The following is a 15,534-nucleotide window of genomic DNA, read 5'->3' as shown; positions in this document are numbered from 1 at the left end:
AGGATTTTAAGGTATTTCTAGGAGCAAATGATCTCTGTTGCAATGTTAAACTGGGATTCTTTGTTCTTGTAGCAAAGAAAATTGGAAGTGATTTAATAGAGGTACATGAGGTTTGGGAAGGATAAACAGAATTACTGCTTCCATTATTTAATGCATCAATCACTGAGAGGTGCAGATTTCATGGGACAAGGTAGAAGGTGGGCAGTGGAAAGAAAAAAAAAATCATGGCGAGGGCAAATGTGGTGGAAGTGAAGTCAGATGTTTAAAAACCAAGTTGGGATTGGCCATTGAAAAATAACTTCCAAGGTATTAGTTGGAAAATGAGATTGAGAGAACTGATGAAGAACTGCTACCAACTGGGTGGGCTGAATGCCCACATTCTGCAATAGAACACATCTGTTATTGAATAAACGAATTACTGCAGTCATGTCATCAGGTTCACTGAAGCTATCTCAAGTGCAAAATCGGAAAGCATTTCCTGCATTTGTTTACTAATTGCATTTAATTTTAGTGTGATGGACATTATAATGCTCCTGTGGGACTGAACATGTATAGTTAGTGTTAATATGCCTCTTGTGAGGAGGAATAAAACCTAATAGCATTTTGTTCACCTGAAAGTTAATGATTTTGTTTTACTGTTTTGATACTCCAGCTCAGTAGTAGGATATCAGTTGTAAAATAGTAACTGGTCTGCTGAGCGTTTCCAGCAGAATCAGAATCAGGGCTATTATCGCTGTCTTATATGATGTGACATTTGTTCTTCTGTGGCATCAGTAGAGTTCAAAATAAATAAATAGTCCACCTAAAGGAAATAAACAAATTTCTCCTCATCTCTATTCTATTCTGCGGCTGTGCCTTAGAGGTACTCTCCAATTATTGGAAACATCCTCTCAGCATTCACTCTGTCGAAGTCTTTCAATATTCAGTAAGACCCCCCCTCTCCCCACCATTCTTCTAAACTCCAACAAGTACAGGTCCAGAGCATCAAACACTCCTCATATATTAACCCTTTCATTGCCAGAATCATTCCCTCACACCTCCTCTGAAGCCTGTCCAGTGCCAGCACATTCCTCTTCAGCAAAGTGGACTTAGATGAGGACTACCTACAGATGGAGATGGAAGAAGCGTTCAAAGCATTTCTCATCATAAACACTCACAAAGGGCTTTATTTTTGGAATAGCAGCTGCACCTGCACTCTTGCAGAAGGCTATACTGCTACAAGGCTGTTCCGGCACCTGGATAACAACATTGTAATTGGTGAGAATGGCAAGTAACATTTCCAAAATCTCAAGACAGTGTTAAAAAGATGAGAAGATTATGGGCTCAGAGCATGACACAAGTGTGATTTCTTTAAACCAAGCATCACTTACTGTGGTCACACTATTGACGCACAAGGATTACACAAGTGTGCTGTGACGATTCAAGCAGTGGTGGATGCCCCAATGCCAAAGGACGGGTCTCTATTGCATCCTTTATAGGATTTGTTAATTACACTAACAGGTTCCTGTTAAACTTGGTTACTGTGCTCCACCCCTTGAACCCATTAATATAGATTGGGAAGAAGTGGCAATGGACAAAGCAGTGTGAGGTGGCTTTCAAAAAGGTGAAGGAAATGGTGCCACCAGACACTGTACTCACACATTGATCCACATCATCCACTGAAGCTTGCCTACAATGCCTTGCCTTTTGGAAGAGGTGCAGTCATGTCACATGTTACATGTTACAAGTGACGGAAGTGAACGCCACATAGCCTTTGCATCATGATCCCTTACTGCTACAGATAAAAATTACACACATATTGATAGAAAAACTTTGTGTTTGGTTTGGGGTGTAACTTGTTTCAACCAGTACTTGTATAGGAATGGAGTTCCACTAACAGCAGCAGCACGAATGCAGAGGTGGGCTCTGTTTGGAAGGCAGAATTACAAGATTGAATTCAAGAAGACAACTGATTGTGGAAATGTTGATGGATTGTTCTGTTTCCTCTTGGAAAAGGAAATAACTAAAAGTTTTACAAAAGAGGGCATTCTTCTTCATGTATTCTCCCTAAAGCAATCGAATCTCTCCCTGTTCCAGCAGAGATGATCTGAAGGGAGACCAGAAAAGACTACCTTAGGTCTACATGGCAACTCATAATGCCTGAAATGAGCATCAGTAACTCCTGTTTCCCTATTTTGTTATTACCAGCTTTGGGATAATAAATTCTTCTTGGAGCAACGGAGGATGAGAAGTGACCTGATAGAGGTGTATAAGATGATGAGAGGCATTGATTGTGTGGATAGTTGGAGGCTTTTTCCCAGGGCTGAAATGGCTATCACAAGAGGGCACAGTTTTAAGGTGCTTAGAAACAGGTACAGAGGAGATGTCAGGGGTTAGTTTTTTACACAGGGAGTGGTGAATGTGTGGAATGGGCTGCCAGCGATGGTGGTGGAGGTGGATATGATAGGGATTTTTAAGAGACTCCTGGATAGGTACATGGAGTTTAGAAAAATAGAGGGCTATGGGTAACCCTAGGTAATTTCTAAAGTAAGTAAATGCATTGTGGGCCGAAGGGCCTGTATTGTGCTGTAGTTCTATGTTTCTATGTTCCTGGGATGAACTTGCCCTTAATGGGAGTTGCCTTATGTGGGGATTGTGACTTGTTGTACTATTCAAGCTGAGAGCTAAAGTGTTGAGGGAGCAACATGTCAGTCATCTAGGTGTGGTCAAAGTGATGGCATTGACTCAAAGTTTTATCTGGTGCCCTACGATAGATCAGCAGATTGAGCAGTTTGTAATATACTGTTCGGGGCGCCAACACATCCAGAAGATGTAAGTGTACTGTCTCTCCATCCCTGGGAACGGTTTGCATTGCTCTGGCAGAGGACTCGTGTGGATTCTGCTGGACCATTCATGGGCACAAATTTATGGGTAGTAGTGGATGCAGCTACAAATAGTTTGGTGAAAAGGATTGTCAGGACCACTTCAGGCAGTCCCAGAATCATCTACAGCTGCCATGGAGGTGGCCCCAGAACCTGAGAATGTTTCACAGCCACAAGTCTTGCCTGCCAAGCAGAGTAACCACCCCCCAGTCTTTGTCAGAAATGATGTTATCCCACAAGAATAAGAAATCCTCCACAGTGATTTAATCATTAAGCCTGAATGGGACAATTTAACATTTACTATGCTGTGGATGTTTATGTAGTAGTTTCTTATATAGAATATAGTATATTGTGTATATGCATTGTGTACTTGCAGGTATTTCATCATGAGACTGCAAACGTTTGTCATGATGTCAAATGTTTGTATTTGAGCCAGGCTGTAAGGTGATAATACCCCGAGTCAGTGCATGAATTAGTCAAAGTTGGGGATATCCGAACAGGGGCTTAGACAGTTTTCACTTCTGGTCCTTGTATATTGTTTGGGGAATTAGCTGGCTGGTAATGGCATTGGTAGCAGGATGTCTCCAGCTGTATCATGCAACTTCTGGCTATCGTTTCGAGGTAGCGTATTTAATCAGTATTAGACCTCCATTATCTGCGTTTTTTTCCCCATCTCCATAATTTACAGCCTATAAAATACTGTGCAAAATGTCACTTGCTGAGGCTTAAGAATTTTTTCATTTCCGCTGTTTTGGCCACATGCTTCAGGTCACTGCTGCAGATGTACCTTGGGTCTCGTTTTCTGAGACTGCTTCCATAATGCAGATATTTTTGAAAATACTTGATCAGGGAATAAAGAGAAGACTATTCAATTTTCAGTTATAGCTTTTACTTCAGACTTTGCAAATCCATTTCTTCTTTACAGAATACAATTAACAACAGAATCAATCCCAGTTTCAATTGTTCTCAAAGTTTGTAACACAGAATCTTTATTTGCCTCTTCTAGTAGGCAAACCAGCTTTACATTTTTCCTTAAAGATTGAACTTTGCTTAAGCCATTCCCTGCAGCAAAGTATTCTGAGTTACAGTAATCCCCTGTGTGATGACATCCCTCTTAACCTTTCTGTGTGCTCTTTCATGATTTTAAAATCAATGGCTCCTTGACATTAACTTTCTTTATTCACAATAAAATGGATTAAATCTCCTTCTGAAGTCTGGAAATAATCCGAGCATCTCAAGCCTTTTCTAGTAACTGTAATTTTCCACCGCTGGTATAATCCTGCTGAACCTACATTCTATGAGTATAAGTCACTAATGAGAAAATTGTAATCGATTAACAACTTAATCAGGTTAACCTTAGAGAATGCGTCATTTATTGAAGTGTTTTTTTCATCATGATGCAGGATGCCAATAATATGCTTAATTTTGTTATAATATTATTATAAAAGGAAGAAATCAGAATTTATCCATTTGATTTAAAACATAGGTTTTTAAAAGAGGAAGTATGGAGTGACAAAAAGAATTAGGAAAACAATATCCTCCTCCTTGGATCCCAGAGGCTTTTCTGACCAGTCTGTCAGAAGAGGCCTTGTTTCCTTGTTTTAAAAAAAATCTGAAGTTCATTTAGACCAGTGTTTCCCAACCTTTTTTAGCCCACTACCCCCCTAAAGCACTTTCATACTTGCCAGTGCCCCTCTTAGCCACAATAGACTTTCCAGCCCCCAAGGGGAAAAATATGTCAACCATATGCTAACATGAAAAAAATGATTCTGCTTTAAGTTTTTATTTGTCTTTAAACCTAGCTTGCACGGTACCTGTGCACTGTGCAGCAGCTTCAATATCAGCGTGATCCTTGAGCTTGAAAGTCTTTAGCAAGATTTGAAATATCTGGTTCAAGTTGTGACAGCAAAAGCCTCAAGTCCCCACACGTAACAATGTCCAAGCAGTTTCTGTTTTTTTGTGAGTTTGTGGTTCACTGCATTGAAGCCTCTTTCAACAAGGTAGGAGGATAGAAATGCAATGAAGAACAGTTTGGCTCTTCCCCAAAGACCAGGAATCTTCATATGACAGCGTAGCCACATACCCCAAAAGCCAGCATGTTTGAAAAGCAGTTTTGCTTTTTCATCATTCTGAATTTTGATAATTTCTTCTTGCAAACTCTCTTAATGTTCTTCCACCTGGCAAAGAAATGAGTTGGTTACTGAGTCTGGAATTTCCAGATCATTCATATCCTTGAAAAGATTCTGAAAATCCTTCATCGGTGACTGCAGGTGTAAGCAGTACTCTTGCAAATCACTGTCTGTGAAAGGGAGTACCATACTTTCTATGCAGGGAAACTGTGAGACCATTCTACTCCCAATGTTTTGCTTATATATTTCCAAATTTCTGATAAAAGTGAGCACTCACTTTTTGCCTGGATTAAATTGAAATTCTCACCTTACAGTTTCATATTTAGAATATTCATTTTATCATACAGATCAGCTAGGTATACTACATTTCCATATGTAGAAGTTCAATCTTGTTTCCCAAGCTCTGGTATCTGTTTTGAGAACAGTGGTGTGCACTTCTGATATAGAAGGCATTATTAGTCTTTCATCAATTGTATGAGATTTTCCACACTTTGCTCTCATTTTGGAAATGTTAGAAGAAACAATGAGACCACTATAAAGGTCATTTTAGCTTTCGTAGCAAATAACTCAAGTATGCAATACTTTTCAAATCCTCCTTTCCTCTTCTGGAACTGAGTAGTACCATAGTCGCCTTTTCTTGGTGTATTTTATGGAAGCGTTCCTGCAATCTTGATGGTTTCATGGCTTCATTAGACAGTACGGACTTACAAATAAGACACATGGGCATTGCTGATCAGACAGGAATGGAATAAAACCATGCACCAGGTATGTAACATTGGATTGACACACTTCTTGTAGTTTCTGTTTCTTAGCAGGATTAGGAATCAAGGCTTCACCGCCTTCAGACTCATGGAGATTGTGCCATGCGTATTTATCCATCGTTAACGGGGCTAATTCAAAATAAAAAATTAACACATAATGGGAATGCCTATCGGATGTTAACAATGGCAGTGAGTTGACATGGATGGAATGATGGCAGCAGCACGCAAAGGAAAGGTGAGGCAAAGAAGACGATCACAACAGTGAAAATTACGTTGACAAGGGTTCAAATGGAGGCAGAGTTCGTGTTGCTGCTGGAGATGGAGTGAGTGACTTGGAGATGGATCGATACAGAAGAGTTTCAATACCCATCCACCTAACCCAGATGGGAGTTTGGATCGCTTCAAGTGCTGAGTCGATTTGGTGAGAACGGCTTCGAGCCGGGTGGCCCAGACATATCAGGGCGCCCGAGTCCGGGTCCTGGAATGTGGCACTACTTGGTGCTTGGATAATTTAAAGATTGGCCCAAATAGATTGAAAGCCTGAGTGTCGGATACAGAGATGAGGGTTGGGCTGGTTTTGCTCACTCTCCTGCGAATGTTCATTCCTTTCTCTGCGGTGCTGAACTGATCCAGCTGCTATGCGTTTCTGCCCCGCTGTTGTGGAAACTGGGACTGAGTCTTGGCTTGGGCGTACTCTGGCTGGTCCGGGAGCGGATCTGGGATTCAGTCTGGTTCAGGATGCTGTTAGCTTCTTTCTGTTGTTTGCACAATGTGTGTGTGTTTTTCTCTCTCTTTCTCCGCAGTGGTTTTTGTTGGTTTTTTTTGGGTTATTCAAGTTTCTTGCTTTGTGGCTGCCTTTAAGCAGACAAATTTCAAGGTGTATAATTTTTTACGTTCTTTGAAATTCCAAATACAATTGTGTGCACTCTATATTTAATTGGACCATGGTGAATCAGACAGGTGCTGTTGAACATTTTGGTGTCTCAACCTGCATCAGGACAGCTGTTGCCTCCACAGATGTTGCTTGACCAGCTGAGTTCTTCCAGCATTCTGTTACTGTTCTAGATTCCAGCAACTGGAATCTCTGTTTTCATTTTGGTGTCTCTCTTTGGTGAAATCGGCAGCAATATCTGACATGAATACTTGGCTCATCACTTTTTGGTGCTTATAGTAGATGGGATGTGTTAGCATTTAACATGGTCTTGTGTAAATGGACAGATCTTACCCTGCATTATTATCGGAGCTCGAAATCTACTTTGTTTCTGGAGTGGGTGACTAATGTCTTCCACAAAGCTTTTGTGCATTTCCTGACGAAGGGTCTCGGCCTGAAACGGCGACTGCGCCTCTTCCTATAGATGCTGCTTGGCCTGCTGCGTTCACCAGCAACTTTGATGTATGTTGTGCATTTTATGTTTTGTTAGGTTCAAATGCTCCAGCATTGTGATAGCTATGACTGAATTAATACACAAATACTCTTGAGAGTCAATATATAAGATACATGGGATGCTCATCTTCTGAACACAAAAAAGAACCTGCTTTTTTCAGCAGCTTTAATAATTCCTATTGAAGGGTTGGTAGTGGGCAAAATCCACCTGATATTGGTATTGATTGGCTTTTGAAAATGTTACTAGTGTGTTTTCTTTTAAAACTCTGCTGTAGTGCTAGGATCAGAAGACTGTCCCTTGTAGGCATCTTGCAATTTTGTACTCCTTCTGACTTACGGCTGTATCATCTTAGGATAATATGAATCTAGGATGAACTTCATCCATTCTAGTTTTGTGGGATCTCAGATAGCTGATGAGTCATTTCTGGGATCCGCAGACTCTACCACCGTGGGGCAACAGGTGTTTGCAGGTTCATAGAGACATCATTTGTGATGCCTTGCATTCATTCTGTTGTTATGTTAATTGTATCCATGTGCTGCTGCTCTTAGGGTTTGAATTTCTCAGTCCCGTTGAAAACTTTGGCTCCATCTTGAGTGGTTGTAGGTCAGTGAATCACAGAGGATGTAACAGTTTTTCAAAGCTCTTGGAGCACATTTTCTGGAGATTGCTCGCCATGATAGAATTCAAGATAGAGTGCTTGATCCAGGAACTGGTGCCAGACATGGAAACAATGAGATCTGCCCACCAGACGCCATAATTACACCTCCTCCCCATCCCCAATCCAGACATGCTGACAACCGACTTTGTTAACCACTATCTACTTACTTGGTAACTGTCATTAATTCTGAAGTTCAGCTTCAAGTTTATTGTCATCTGACTGTATATATGTACAGCCAAACGAAACCATGTTCCTCTGGACCATGGTGCACCCACAAAACATATATCACACACAACACCACAAATCAAGATAACACCACAATTAAGTTAATACAGTAAATGTAAACAGCTTGTTGCCAGAGTGACAAGACATTGGTGGCAGCAGAAGTTCTGAGTTTAATTTTTTAATGTGACGATTAAACATAAATTGATTTACCCTTGTAGAGGATAGTAATTCTGATGGGGTTTCTACTCCCTACTTTGTTTATGAAACACATTTAACATTAGGATCTGTGTTTATGCTCTGTTCCTTAGAAATTACTAGCTAGATTGATATTGATATACTTTTTGAGGTATAATTGAATGTGTCTCATTTTAGGTACCTGATTAGTGAACTTGTAGCTCACTAATCATAGTTCAGTGTGAGTCCCTCATCTCAGAACTGCCTTGAAGTTGTTTTTTTTTTGTTATATATTCCTTTGAGACTGGAAATTTAATTTGGCTTGAGCACCTGTTTCCCAGAGAATCCTACTCTCAGCAAGACCTGGACATCCAGCCTAAAGGCAGAGCTGTGCTAACATGTTGTATCTGATGAGGGGAAAGGACATTACCCAACCTGTCAGAATTGGAGAAGCCCAGCCTGTGGGAATTAGAATTGGAGAGGGTTTGAAGAGATTGACCATAATGGGAATGTTAAATTTATGGCATCAGTGACTGTGGTTCATGTATTTGAGTTAGGGTAGGATGTGAATAAAACTGCCCAAAGAAGCTCTAGAATGGCTGTGGTTCTCCATCATGTCTGACAATGACAGAAACCTGTGTGTGACAGTTCTTGAGGTGGGAGAGCTGTTACACAGGGGCAGTTCCACTCTCTCAACCTCAGAAGTTCAGGTCCAATGGTACAAACAAGCATCACAAGCTGGGTCTTCCCTGGTTGCAGTAGGTGACCATGACGTCTTCTATGTCTTGTCATACCCTTTGATGTCCATGGAGCGTTGCAGTACTGCCTTCCAATCCATTGGATTTCACTGCAGAACTCATCTGTCCAGTCTGCTGGAGCTGACTTTGCATGCTAGGGTAGGCACGTCCCTATTTCTCCATGCTATGAGGCCCCCGGCTACCTCCACTTGGTCTAGCCTGCCGGTTGAAGTGGTATACCAGGGTGTGGCCGCTGTCACATGTAAGTAGCTACTTGGAGCCTCTGGTGAGAGTTGAATGTTAGGTGGGGACCAAAGGTGAGTGAGCTGCCCTGAAATGGACACGATAAGCTCTCACTGGGCACCCCATACTCCCCGGAGCTTTGGAGTGTTTACTGAGGAATGGCTAAGAATTTGAACCCATGATGGTGGGAGGAAGGCAGACAGATGCAGAAGTAAACATAAATGGTTTTTTGCTGAAATATGTACAGGGTGGGCAAAGAATGGAAACTTCACCTCCTTCCTCCACCATGAAGCAAAGCATCTGGGTATGGTTGCATGTATTTTGCACAGATTCCCTTCAAAATTGAGCAAATTTAAATTCTCTGCCGCCACTAATTTGAACATGTTTTGAATCCCATCTGTCTCATGCCATCTAGGTTGGTGTTAAGTTTCTACAAGGACAACTGTCTAGTTTATCAGGATTCTTTTAACAGATTAAATACGATTGCAAATTGCCTTTATGATTTTTTCAAAAATAATTATGCAATGTCATACTGCCCTGGCTTGTGTGTCACATACACAGCTGGGACACAACATCCATGGTTAACCTCGATCAATGGAGGGCCTCGATGGTAGTTATGCTACAAGTCATTTTTTTAATATAAAAAACTAAATTAAAATTTTTATGAAACTGTTGCAGTTGTTTTATTATTGACAACTTTAATTTGTCTACCTTTGAATAGAAAAAGACCAAATGAGTGAATAGTCTTTTTCTCATGCAAGCTATTATCATCAAAATGGACGAGGCAATGAATTACAGGCAAGAGAAAATCTGCAGATGCTGGAAATCCAAGCAACACGCACAAAATGCTTGAGGAGCTCAGCAGGCCAGGCAGCATTTATGGAAAAGAGTGCAGTCCACGTTTCAGGCTGAGACCCTTCAACAGGACTGGAGAAAAAAAGATGAGAACGTCAACTACGCTGCCTGGCCTGCTGAGTTCCTCCAGCATTTTGTGTGTGAGGCAATGAATTACTAAAGTCTAGGTCGGTATTGAAACGAGTGTTATTTCTAAGTCAGCATCCCAATGCAGAAGTGCTTAATATTGTTTATCTGTCAAAGGGGATCAGACTGAATTATTTATGCTTGTTGATTTAACCCAAGATATCCTGCAGGCAAACCTCTTCAACTTGGATCCTGAAATGGGTGCATGGTTATAATTAGTTTCCTTCGATACTTGCCTTATGTTCTCAGATTCATTGTTAAAGACATCTGCTTGATATTACTTGGTCTTGATTTGAATTTCAGAACAGTGTAGATATGTTACTTGCATATGCTAGTTCTTCCTACATCACCAAGCAACATACAGATGGATACGTGTGATTGGGTGGTGATAGCAATGAGATAACAGGAAGTCTATGTTTATCTTTTGTTAAGTGTAAAATGCGCACTTTAAATTGTTGCGGGGTATTTGTTTTGAAGGGATCATTAATAGGGTGAGCACCAAAGCATCCTGAAAGTTGTATTTCAAAATGAGCTTTATAAAGTTCTCTGGAAGAGTTTATTCATATAAAAATGGAAGGGACTGCAACTGGAAGTAACTTGGTGCATGAGTAGATAAGTGCCCTAATTGGGCAGAAAGGGATGTGTTGTGATTGAGAGAAAGGGACAAGTGGCATTCCAAGGGATCTGTACAGGGGCCCCAGCTTTGCTACAATGAAGTGACCAACATTGTACATTGCAGTTGGTGGAAGATTTCAAATTGAGAGGAACAAGTTGTGTAGATACTGGCAGACAGCTACAAAGTAACTATTAAATTGAGAATCTGAACGAGAATCTGAAAGTTCATTGTCAGGCTGAGAAATGTTGGGATCCAGAAATCTACCAATCTGTAAATAAAAAAAAAATTGCCGCATGGATCTTAAAATTCCCCCTTTCACCTTGAACTTACACTTGAACATTTCCACACTGGGTAAGATGGTCAGATGTTATCCCCTATCTGTGCTTTTCATAACTTTATACTTCTATTAGGTCTCCCCTCAACCTTTGTGCTTCAAAAAAAACAGTGCAAATTTGTCTGACCTTTCCTTCTAGCTAACAGTGTTCTATCCATACACATTTTAAAATTATGAGAATATTCAATAAATAAGAGAGAAATTGTTTCTTTTATTCAAAAAACTCATTAGCATCCTGTTTGTTATCTTTGTTTGACCAATCACTGGGCTATATACCTACAAAGCAATCAAAATTTTATTTGTAAAGTGGTCTATTACTTAATAGTTACTTTCTTTGACAAATCACAAAAATGTCTCCAAAACATTTAATTTTTTGGAAAATGAATGTTTGTAAATCTAAAATTTGCTCTTTTTTGCTGACACACTGACACGGAAGACCGAAAATAAACATCTCAAACAAAAATTACATAAAAAATCTCAGGTGCCAATGACATTTACACAGTACTGTATTTTGAAAGATAACCTAAGGTAAGTAACAAAGGTGGTTAAATGGAATTGTGCCTTAGTTCACTCCAGATGTAGTTATTGGTTCAGCATGGAGGGACTGGTGAGTCTCCTCTTCTTCCTGTGTAACTTTAGGGAGCACCACAGACTTTAAAGTACTTTAGAACAGTTGTGTGACCTAACTAAAAATTGCTGTATTTGTAAGCTTAAAAATATTGTACTTAATTAATCTGATTCATGATTGTACAGTCTGTCAATATCCCAGTAATATGTCTGTTCAAGTGGTCCAGGGGGAATGCATTTGTTAGCACTTTGAGGGGTTATTATTCACCGTGACTGCTTAAACACTCTACTTCATTTTGCATTCTATGTGTTGTGATTTTGTTTTTAAATAGTGAAAAGTTTAAAAATAAAAATCTGTGTTCATTTTCTAATAATAGTTGAAGTAAAATTTCCTTTCTGAAAAAGCTGGGTGAGTACACTAAGGAGAGAATGGAATGTTACATTGGTGATACAGAAAGATGCTCAGAAGCACTATTGATCTGTTAGGTTGAATGTCTTGTTTCGTATATTTATGTTAACGCTGCAGAAAAGATGTTCAAAAATGCTTACTGGAAAAAGAACCTTTTAGCCTTCTAATAGCTTATTGCAATTTGTGTCTTTGTTTGACTGACTTTCTTAAAGTTAAAGTTTGTTTTCTTCACGTTAACAGGAAATGACAAATGTTTGGAAAAAAGTGCTGGATTTGACGTATCCGATCACCTCCATATTCTCAGGATCTGCTTTCAATAGAAGTATTAACAAGATCTTTGAAGACAAGCAGATAGAGGTACGAGATGGGCCTATCAGTTTTGGAATCGGTTGAAATAAGCCGCATCAATCCAATGTGTACAGATATTCTGAATTTGTACTCTAGCTGCAGGCTTTGGAGAAGAGTTGCATGCAATTCATATCATCTATTTGACCAAGGCCTTTCTCTATCTTCCGTGCACAAACTGCCTTCTACTCTTGCTGATAGTTTTGGATGAAGTAATTGCATCCTCCCTTATCTGTGATCATCTAGCTTTCCCTAAAGTGTATTTACTGTCACTTGTCTCAACTACTTCTGGCTGACTTTGCTTCTCCGATTGATCATTCTAAGCTTGCCCCCATCCTTCAGTCTAATGGAACACGCGTGATTACTAAAGGCAGAAATTGGATCAAGGAAAGTATTTTGGCATCCTTGTAACTGAGCAGAGGCTGTTACTTATTTTGCAGGACCTTTGGATTCCTTACTTCAATATCACTACAGACATAACAGCATCTGCCATGCGGGTTCATACTGATGGTGAGTGCACCTTGGTAGTTGACCTTCTCTGCCATAGTAAGGTTTTAGTGACCAGTAAGTAAGGCTTACTACTTGACTAGGCGTGTGAGCAGGGAGGTACTCCTGAAGCAAAGTTCTAGACCCAACTTGCTGCACTGAAGAAACTATGCATTTGGGAAGAATCACCTCATATAGTTTGGGAATCAATGGCATTAGGCTGGTGGATGCACTGTCCCAGAAGAAGCATCCCAGGAAAATCATCTTCACTAAGTTCATTTCTGTTTCTTACAATCTGTAAAACAAAGTGTAACTTGTTATTTCTAACTGCCTAATCTTTTATGCAACAAAGTGTATGTCGATCCTCCCTCTCCTACCAACTCCAGCTTCTCGCCCTTTTTTTTTGAGTACTGACTAATCCAAGCTGTCATAGCTCAGAAACAAAATTTTCAGGTTCGGGACTGCATTATGGACTCTATCCCAGTATGTGACCATTTGTAGTTTTTATAATTACCACTTTGCCTCAGACAGAGCTCCATATTGGCCAGAGATATCTGGATTTAACGCACAGTTACAAATCACTGCCCAGATGGGTTTTATTTTTTAAGGCAAAGTATTTAATGAATCTGTGTTATATAGTTACTCTTACAGCTTTAACATTCAAAGTCCTTTTATGTCTTTTGAAATATTTTTAACTTAATCAGTGTTCATTGGAAAATTAAGTTTGCTTTTAGATTTGAAATTCTTCGCTTGCGTTATAAATAGATTGTAAACAAATACATATAATGAATAAATTAGCATGGAGGAAAGTAAATATAAATGGAAATGAGTCTGGAACAATGCATTCCTTCGGTTTTGTAACTGAACTGTTTTAAATCGCCAAACAGGGTGAATCCTGTTCATGTTTGCACAGGTCAGGTCTATGTCATGTCTAATACTATCATCCTAAGGTTTAAGATGCTTTTTAGTCTTTGCTTTTCCCCATCCTTCCAGGTGCTTGGTGCTTTAAAAACATTGGGAATAGTCAAATTCTTTTCCTGCACAATATCTTCTACCACGAGCCTCTCTCATACTCTTCCCGAACATTGTCCATCATCCACCCAGATTAAACCATAAGCCCAAGAGCCATGATAGGCAGAATGGCCTAATTCTGCTCTGCCATTCGATTATGGGTGATTCCCTCTCAACCCCATTCTCCTCCCTTCTCTCTGTAACTTTTGAAGCCCTTGATAATCAAGAACCTATAAACCTCTGCTTTAAATATGCCAATAACTTGGTTTCCACAGCCATCTGTGGCAAGGAATTCCACTGATTCACCACCTTCTGGCTAAAGAAATTCCCCCTCATTTCTGTTCTGAAGGGATGCTGCTCTATTCTGATGCTGTGCCCTCTAGTCCTAGATTCTCCTACTGTTAGAAACATCCTATCCACGTCCACTCTGTCAAGGCCTTTCAATATTCAATTAATTGCAATGAGAGCCCTCCCATTCTTACAAAACCAGATGGTGCCAGCAGCCAAAATGACTAACGGTGACGTCTTGCGGACAGGTCACAAAAGTACTACTTCTTCGTTTAAATATACTTCTACTACTAATCTGAATGTGATTGGACCCCATAATTTATATTTTAATAATGTGTTTTTTAGTCGGCTGTGTCCGAGGCAATTTGGCATGTTTGAGGGCGAGGTTGAGAACAGAGTACGCAGCCTAATGGTGGAGCGTGAACACACGATCAGCTCCATTGCTCGTTGATCTTGCCAATTAAAGTGTCGAGCAAGCTTGAAGTTAACAAGGATGAGGGCACAGGCGAGCAGGTGTTCAGCGCAGTCTAGCTGTGTTTGACCGGTCTCTCCCTCCCTCTTGCTCGCTGCTGCTGAAGGAAGTGCAAGGGGCTTCATTCTTGGGTAAGATTTGATCAGCGCAGTTTGTTGATTGCTCTCGTTTTTGAGGACTGTTCAGTACATGTTAGATGTGTTTTTGGTTTCTGGTTAGGTTTTATTTTATTGCTTTTTTTGCATAATTCTGATTGGGGCACTTTGACGCGGACCAGCTCTGCAGCCTGTACTCAGCAAACGATGCAGTGTTAAATTGAACTGAACAGAACTACACTGAACATTACTAAGCTGTTTCAAGGAGTCTGTGGTTTGATGTTTAGCATGTTATTTGCTCACTTTTTTGCTACTTGCTTGATTTGGGATTTTTTGTGTGTTGGGTGTTTGATGTTTTCTTTGAACGGGTTCCATGGTGTTCCTTTGTTTCGTGGCTGTCTGAGGGAAGGTGAATCTCCCAGTTGTATACTGCATATGTACTGTGTACTTTGAATCATTCTTCTAAGCTCCAGGAAGTACAGACCCAGAACTGTCAAACGCTTCTCATATGTTAACCCTGTCATTCCTGTGATCATTCTGGTGACCTTCCACTGGAGGCTACCAATGCCAGCACATCCTTTCTTGGATAAGGGGCGCAAAATTGCTCACGATATTCCAAGTGTAGTCTGTCTTATAAAGCCTCGACTTAACATCTTTGCTTTTATTTTTTCGTCCTCTGGAAATGAATGCTAACAGAGCATTTATCTTCCTTACTACTTACTGATTCAAGTTAACTTTTGGGAATCCTGCACTAAGA

At 40.2% G+C, this 15,534-nt stretch overlaps 1 protein-coding gene across 2 annotated transcripts in view; it reads left to right on the top strand.

Moving 5' to 3' along the window:
• The window catches only part of pnpla7b (patatin-like phospholipase domain containing 7b), a 334,759-nt gene that overhangs the window by 253,579 nt on the left and 65,646 nt on the right, over positions 1 to 15,534 (top strand). For both annotated transcript variants that reach the window (XM_063073811.1, XM_063073810.1), the window contains exons 28-29: positions 12,321 to 12,437; positions 12,866 to 12,935. In XM_063073811.1, the coding sequence (XP_062929881.1) occupies positions 12,321 to 12,437; positions 12,866 to 12,935 (187 nt within the window). The remainder of the gene's footprint in view (positions 1 to 12,320; positions 12,438 to 12,865; positions 12,936 to 15,534) is intronic.

The sequence above is a fragment of the Mobula hypostoma genome, chromosome 21, assembly GCF_963921235.1.
Source record: "Mobula hypostoma chromosome 21, sMobHyp1.1, whole genome shotgun sequence".
NCBI lineage: Eukaryota > Metazoa > Chordata > Chondrichthyes > Myliobatiformes > Myliobatidae > Mobula > Mobula hypostoma.
This window is presented reverse-complemented; position numbering and strand designations above follow the sequence as displayed.